Genomic DNA, 8,239 nt, shown 5'->3' with positions numbered 1-8,239 from the left:
CTTAAAGGCAAAGACAAGGAGCTAGTATGTCTTTACCTTTTACTCCCCTTTTGTTTGGTTTCTAATTGCTCAGAAAATAGCTTCTTTATACCTGTTTTACAAATGCTAAGCTGGAGGAACTGCCCATACTGACTTTTGTTAACAGCACCCATCTCTGTGTGATCTCACAAGTGGCGGACTCTTAACCTTTTCCCAACTGTTACACCTTAAATAACCCCATACAGAGCTGTGCTATGCCCTTTGACTAGATTGTGTGCCAAATGACAAACTCGGTAGAGTGAAAGTGAACCGGGAGGGAGTTACGGGTGCTTGGGTTGAGACGCTTGGAGGAGGGGTGCATGTGCACCAGTGCCTGGCATTGACCCGGCAGGAGTGAGCTGACAGCCAGTCCCAGGACAGTGTGGGGCTCTGGCAGAGGTGAGAGCCCAACACTCCTGGCTTCTGCTCCGGCCACCGTAAAGCACAGCTGAGCATGGGAGCGCGACTTTACCCACCTGCTGCACATGCGCAGCTTGCGGGCACGAAAATAGTCTCCTGCGCATGTGCCCAAATGTTGCTGACTCATCTGCGCACGCGCCTCAACAAAGCGCCTCTCGCGGCAAGCCGTAGCGTCTGTACACGTCATAGGGCTGAGCCGCGGTACTGTGCGTCGCGCGCAGGCCAGGGAGGGGGGGGATTAGGTCACTTCCCGTCCCTGCCGAAGCGTTTCCTGTCTCTCTTCCCCTTCCCCCGCCCCTCACCCAACCGAGGAGGCGGCAACAAGATGGCGGCGTCGGGTGGCGGAGCGGAGACCCCGGGGGAGCCGGGTTGGGAGGTGGCGGTGCGGCCGCTGCTCTCCGCCTCCTACTCGGCCTTCGAGATGAGGGAGCTGCCGCAGCTGCTGGCCTCGGTCATCGAGAGGTGGGGCCGGGGCAGCGGGGGAGAGGGTCGGAGAGGGCCCCCAGCACCGCGCCTGCCCCTCCCGCCCCTGCCCTGCCCCGTTCTTCCCGTGCCCCCGCCGGATTGCGGGGCGGATCCGGCCGAGCCCCTCTAGCGCTGCCTGCCCAGTCTGAGCAGAGCCCCGAGCCTGCAGCCAGGCGCCGCTCCCGGGCCTCGGCGGCAGCTCCGCGCTTTCCCGAGCGGCCCCAGGCTGAAACTGACCAGGCTCGGTGTCCTGCCGCTGCGGGCAGGTGACAGCAATGGATCCTCTGGGAGACCTGGGCAGGGCTAGACGGGCGGGCGCTCCCAGCACGAGTGGGCACGGGGAAGGTGTCAGCACTTTCCCCCATCCTGACAGGGATGGGGTGGGGCTTAAATGCATCCAACAGCCGCTAGCCCGGGGCTACTATGGAAAATGGAACCCCAAGCAGTGTCCAGGGGACAACACCCTGGTAGGAGCACTAGCATCCTGCCTCTTCCCAACTTCTGAGAGCCTGGGCTCCTCAGATTGCTGCTCACAAGTGGGGATAGGGTCATATCCCTTTTCTCCATTTTCTGTAGCTATTTGGTGTCTTGTAAAAAAGATGAGCTCTGCCTTATCCTTGGCAGTTATACCCGTCACATATTTTTAGACTGTTGTTCTGTCTTCATATTTCTCTGGTTAATGTGTTATGATTTTATATGCTGCATAATGCAAACTATTGAGGTCCTTGGACAGTGGCGTACTAGATCTTCATCTCATTTAGATGAAATGGGTTTGGATTTAGGTTCTGTCACTGAAACTATTTTTAACAAATACAGAGGGTGGAAGTTTTACTCAAAGGCAAGATTCTGATCTGGTCTGTCTTTCCCAGAAGCTGGAGGTGTCTCATTTTGAGTGCATAGTGTATTTGCCATTGGGAGTATTTTCTAAAGTTATTAATGCATGACTGATGGTTTATTAGTTCTTGTATAGCATAAACTTTAAGTATGAATACCACCACATTATTTTCAGTTACAGATAAATATAACTCACAATTTCCTCTTTGGAAGCAAAAAAACAAACAAACAAAAACAATCCCAAACTTGCCACATTAGAAAAACAGTTACAATACAACATTGTTTTGCCAAATCAGACAAAATACCCCAAACAGTAGACACCTAGAGCAGGAAGGTTTTTCACGTATGTATATGATGGTTCACCTAGAAACCTGCATATGTGTTTATGCAATTCAAGAATCTTCCTGCAAATCCTGCTTTTGAAGGCTTCCCTAGCATGGCCTTTCTCTTGTGGATCTCAGCTGTCGAGTAGGCAAATTGATCACTGCCTTAATAAAATACATATTTAAAAAATGTTGATTGTTGTATCGATGGCTGTCTTTGATCCTTTATGTCCTTTCTTCAATAATGAAAATATTGGCCTGATTTATGGATTCACATCATCATTATTGTGAGAACTGTTCTTGGAGGGCCTAATCTGATGTGTTGAGTGCCCTCCAGACCCACTGAAGCTTATGGGAGTTGAGGGCACTCTGTGCTTTGTAAGATTGGACCTCCTGTTTCAGACTGTGGCCCCACTGTGGTGCTGCATAAACCTATAGATTTGAAGACCCTTAATTGAGGAAGAAAACAGAAGATAATGCATGTGATTATATTTTAAACCAGGCTCAACTTTTAGACATGGTAGAAGTTATTTTCAAAAAGATACTGTTGAATTTTCTAATGGGCGTATCAGCGGGTGTAATTCATGACATCCATGAGGTGCACAGTTATCATGATAAGCATAATGTAATGCAGTCCGAATAAATAAAGAGTGCATGTATTTAAACACTTTGAAATAACTTTTAAAAATAGGACATGATCTATTTTTCTGAGAACTGCGGCTTTTGGTTCTGAGGTTTAGGCATTAACAATTTAATGGAGGAGTTTTCATAATGACATATGTTTGGCAGCTAGTAAAGTTTTCGCCCTCTTGCTTAAATATTGTAAAATTAACTTTGAATTATGAAATTAATGATGTGAAATTGCACCATCAACTTGGAATCCAGTGTGTGTATACAAAAAAGAGTTTCTTTGGGTCAAATGGGATGGACTTGGGGGAGATGTTCACACATTAAGACAACCTTTTTTTGAGTCAGTCTGTTCCTCTTCAAGAGGGAGGCCTTAGTGATAACTATTGTGCGTAAAGGGTCTGATCCTGAACCACTAAAGTCAACAGACACTGACTCGAATCCAAACAGCACAATGGGGCCCTGCTCATGATTAGAGTCTCTGGGTGCTACCGGAATATAAACCAAGATTACAATCTGTGTTTATATATGTTTCTCTCAGAGGGTTTTGGTTGTGTGTGAAATAAACATTCTTCAGCATGATGAAATCTTAATATTTTTAACAAACATTTGTGCCCCAACATAAGTTACACAGTTGAATATTTTTGCTGTGCTTCATTATTTACAAAAACAGTCCTGATGATAATATTAATGATTTATTGACCATGTGACTGCTCTTTTCATAATAAAAAAACAGATCTCTCGTGCTACATTTCATTTCCCTGCATTCTAGTTCCTCTACCTTTGGCCTCAGGTAACCCTGGGGGGATTAGTATATCACACAATTTGCCTTACACAACAGAGTAGTAATAGCTTAGAGTAGCTGCCAAATTGTTGGATCCCCAGGTTTTTCTTGCTTGTTCTCTTTAAAATACATCACGTATGGATGTTGCTGCTAATTTACGGTTGTGCACAAAGAGGTGGAAGAGCAAAACCTACTAGTGAATCGGAACACGTGAGAATATGAACGTTGGAGAGGTCTATTTTCAAGCCTCTAGATTCTTTGGATTTGTGGTGAAGCAGTCTGATTCCTAAATTACAGGAACAAATTGTACTGAGAACTTCCAAATTATTAAAAACTAAGTAAAATACTGGCAAGAGGTAGGAAGGGGTGAACCTTAGCAAATCAGTGGGTTTTTTTTGTTTTGTTTTTTGGTAACTGAATATCATCAAATGAAGCCCCTAGAATCTTACTGGCTGCTCTTGCCTATGTAAAAGTTAAAGAAAATAGTTTTGAATTCTGAGCTACAGACCTGCTGTCTTCATCCCTCAGAGAGGGAATGTAGCACAGTTTACTCTATTTCTGATAAGTTTCACAATAAGATGGCAAAATGTGACTGGAAAATAGAAAAGGGGTAAAGACTGGTCATTAACTGATCACTGCACAGGTCAGCAGGGAGTTGTTCCTTGTATCCTCCTGGATGTTTAAGATTACACCAGTGTGCAGTTAACGTAAGGGCATGATGTATTTTGCCTGCTGGAGACAGGATACCAAACCTGGGGGTTCATTGTTTCGATCTGGTATGGCAAAGTGTTTGTTCCTAAGTGGCTGACTGACATTAAGAACTTCCTAAAAATAAATAGCTGCAGAGTACTGATAAATAATAAATGTGGTGCTGTGGAAATCACTGGAGCATATAACCAGGCATGTAGACAGGATGAAAGAGTATTAAACTTCCTCTCATGTTTCCAGGGATTTAAGACGAAGCTGTAGGAGTACTTATAGATTCACTTTGGAAGTGGGGAGACTTTCTGTTTCAAATACCTAAACTCTAGGGACGCAGAAAACTAAGATAGGGATTCTTCAGCTGACTATTGGGAGAGGCAGATCATCCAATGAGATTAGAGTCAGGAAACTGCAAAGGTATCTTCCACTTGTTTTCCATAAATTTATTGTAATAGGTTGGAGGAAAAACTCTCACTCAGACCTTATTCCAATGTTTCCCTCACTGTCTCTATGTGATTTATTACGTATCTGATCGGGGGATTAGGGAAATCATTCTTTGTCAGTTTCTTATTGTTGCATGGTCTGCCACTGAACACGGTCATGGAACCCAACAGGAGTCCACAGACACTGTCATGAAAATGTTAGCTGAGCATTGGGACACTCTAACTGCTCTTGGATCTTTGTCTGCTTCCAAAGCAGTGGTAACTGGACAGGATAAAGTCAGTCACGCAGTCAGACTGCAGGCAGGCACAGAGATTGAAGAAAAACAATGTACTGAGAGGAAGGATAGTCTTGTGGTTAAGACACTGGACTGCGACTCAGGTGACCTAGGTTCAATTCTGCCTCTTCTGCAGACTCAGTATTATCATGGACAGGTCACTAGAAACTGTTCTAGCTGCTTCCCCTGCCTCTGCTGAATTTAGGTAGATTCCAGGGTTTGAACTGAAGTATCTCATTTGTTAATGCAAAGTGTCTTCTGTAGGCCGTCAAACCACATCACCACATTTTTCTATGACCAATAGGCAAGTCTTTCAGCCTAAATTACTAGTTCAGATCTAGTCGGTACTGAATGACAATTACTACCGTCTGATGGCTTGTGTGATATGATTCATTAGCTAGTGGACAGATATCCACATCACACAGTGTCACCACAATAGGTACCACTATGTCAATCACAGGAAAAACTGAGGATTGAATTAGCTCTTAAGACACAGCTACCTTCTCATTCCAAGGGGGCCTATCCATGCTAATGTTGAGGCGCATCAGTGGGGCATCAGAATTCTCTTCTCAGATCCACAGTTGATTTTGATCTTGGTATTTTCTTCTTCGCTGTTTATGCAGAAGTGCACATGGGTGATGTCAGAAAGCTCCTTGCACATAGGGAAGAGCAGAGATGCTGCATTGCTCAGAGAAAAATAGTTTTATTCCACATGTTTTGTTTTGAATATATATGTGGATTTTAAATCCTCTTGCCTTCCATGTATTAATAAATACATCACATTTTCAAAGCACTCAAACATTTACTATTATTTTATACATCTGACTTACTTTCCTGCTATGTTTTCTTATTGCAGTGAATCTGAAATCCTGCACCATGACAAACAATATGAGCCCTTCTACTCCTCCTTTGTGGCGCTCTCCACTCATTACATCACTACAGTGTGTGGCCTAAGTAAGTGTTCAGCATGTCCTATTTCTTGTCTAGTGACTGGGATGTAATTTTTTGGGACTTGCTTCAAGTCTATTTTCTGAATCGGATGTTAATGGAGAGCTTGTGGGTCTGGCACTTGCCAGCTGTCGTTCTGGCAGCCTGTTTACGAGTGTGGGGGAAGCACAGACCTAAGGATCTAGGCATTGTAAGTGAAATCTAATACAAAACTAATGGGGAACTCTTTGCTTTATGACCTTTCACATTAGTTATTGAAGCCTTTTAGAGTCATTGTAATGCAAAATATCAAATACACCTCTACCCTGTTATAACGCCACCCGATATAACACGAATTCAGATATAACACGGTAAAGCAGCACTCCGGGGGAGGATGGAGCTGCGCACTCCGGTGGATCAAATCAAGTTTGATATAACGCGGTAAGATTTTTTGGCTCCCGTGTTCAGCATTATATCGAGGTAGAGGTGTACTATTATAGTATCCCTTGTGTCTGTGGTGGCCCTTACACCAGTATAGATAATTATTCTTGCTTTACAGATGTTCCTTGTATTTTATTGTCTAATAAAGAAATAGATTAAACTTAACCTTCTCTCAATACAGTATGTTACTTTGCAAGTGGTTCTGTTGAAGTTACTGGGACTCATTGTGGAGTGAGGTGCTATTTATAAGGGTATTGGGATCCGACTCTCTCTTCTCTCTCCTGCGTACTGTTTTCTTCAGTAGCGTTAAGAATATATTGCAGCGGTTTAACTCTCAGAAGATGGGGTTAAGTGATACAAGCCTTTTACTTTTGTAGTCCCCAGGAACCAGCTGCAGTCCGTGGCAGCTGCTTGTAAAGTTCTGATCGAATTCTCACTACTGCGACTTGAAAATCCAGATGAGGCGTGTGCAGTTTCACAGGTGAGTCAAAGGGTGGATTTTGAGACTGGAAGCAGAACTGTATCAGAGAAAGGGTACACGGCTTCTTCCTTCTTAGTGTCTGCTCCAGTGTAATTCTGGGACCAGTTGCAAGATGCAAAGTTATTCTAGAAATATTTAAGATTTAGTGCCCTAGAAGGGTAACACTTGTAACACCATCTTGTTGCCGCATCCTCAGTTGGATAAGGGTTGTGGGGGAGCAGGAAAAAGGAGAGAGACAGGAAACGCTTCTGCAGGGATGGAAAGTGACCTAATTCACCTTCCCTTGCCCGCCTGCCACACATGGTACTCGTAACCTACTGGATCTTCCTTGTTAATGCCTTCTTTTTCCAGAATTCCTGTGTGCAGGCATTAAGATGAGCGTTGCCTCCAGATCTGTGATTAAATAGAGCTCCAAACATCCATTCTGATTTTCTTTTTTCTCTGCTTTGCTTTAATATTGTGATCTTGAGAGATGCTTCTGCATTGCCAACTCATTTGTTCTATTTTTGTAAGAAACAAACTTTTCTCTGGTCATGTGTTCCTCTCCTCGGGAGAGTTTCTCTTCCACAAAAAGACAGCAGGTTGCCAAGTTTCACAATCAATTAAAACCCTAAAAGTAAATTGGCTTCTGAGGCTCAGACACAGTGTGATCACTTACTTGTTCTGAGCCTGAGTGCACTATCGGAAAGATTGCTTCTCCAAGTACTGTTCCGTAGCAAGGAGAGGATTCAAGTCTCATCTGCTGTTCATTCCCTTCCATGCCCCTAGATGAGAGATCAGCCTTGGCCTGTGAGGAGAACATAAGAACGGTCATACTGGGTCAGACCAAAGGTCCATCTACCCCAATATCCTGTCTTCTGACAGGGGCCAATGCCAGGTGCCCCAGAGGGAATCAGTGTTAAGGGAGAAATAGTGAACAAAAGCATTTGGATTTGATTTGGTGTCCTTCTTTTTGTAGAAACACCTGATTCTGCTGATAAAGGGGCTCTGCACTGGCTGCAGCCGCCTGGACAGAACTGAAATTATTACTTTCACAGCAATGATGAAATCAGCCAAGCTGCCTCAGACCATCAAAACCCTCTCTGATGGTAAGTGCTTCAATGTAATCTTAGCACATTCTTGTTGTTTCAATGCAGTACTTCCCTTAGGTATACAAAGCACTGCACTCTTCCTACCCTTGGCATGTGGAATGACCCTCTTCTTCTGCCTCTGCAGTGGAGGATCAGAAAGAGTTGGCCTCTCCAGTGAACCCTGAACTGCGACAGAAAGAGGTGCAGATGAACTTCCTGAATCAACTGACATCAGTTTTTAACCCTAGAGTGACAGCATCACCATCTCTTGTTCCAGACACCCAGGTGAACAAACAGCCTTAGAATAGAAGTGCCACATTCCTAATACTATTGTGTGAGCATAGGAATGGGCAGAAGGCTATAGGAGATGAACAGGGAGCTTTTAATATGTACACTCAGATGAAGCTCTTCTGCACTGGTTAAATCTCA

General features: G+C 44.2%; 1 protein-coding gene across 7 annotated transcripts in view; it reads left to right on the top strand.

Moving 5' to 3' along the window:
* The first annotated feature begins 643 nt into the window (after nucleotides 1-643).
* Nucleotides 644-8,239, top strand: part of UBR4 (ubiquitin protein ligase E3 component n-recognin 4) — a 115,126-nt gene continuing 107,530 nt past the window's right edge. For all 7 annotated transcript variants that reach the window (XM_039509301.1, XM_039509300.1, XM_039509299.1 and 4 more), the window contains exons 1-5: nucleotides 644-900; nucleotides 5,748-5,845; nucleotides 6,637-6,740; nucleotides 7,699-7,828; nucleotides 7,956-8,095. In XM_039509301.1, the coding sequence (XP_039365235.1) occupies nucleotides 764-900; nucleotides 5,748-5,845; nucleotides 6,637-6,740; nucleotides 7,699-7,828; nucleotides 7,956-8,095 (609 nt within the window). In that variant the 5' untranslated portion in view covers nucleotides 644-763. The remainder of the gene's footprint in view (nucleotides 901-5,747; nucleotides 5,846-6,636; nucleotides 6,741-7,698; nucleotides 7,829-7,955; nucleotides 8,096-8,239) is intronic.

The sequence above is a fragment of the Mauremys reevesii genome, linkage group 21 (genome assembly GCF_016161935.1).
Source record: "Mauremys reevesii isolate NIE-2019 linkage group 21, ASM1616193v1, whole genome shotgun sequence".
NCBI lineage: Eukaryota > Metazoa > Chordata > Testudines > Geoemydidae > Mauremys > Mauremys reevesii.
This window is presented reverse-complemented; position numbering and strand designations above follow the sequence as displayed.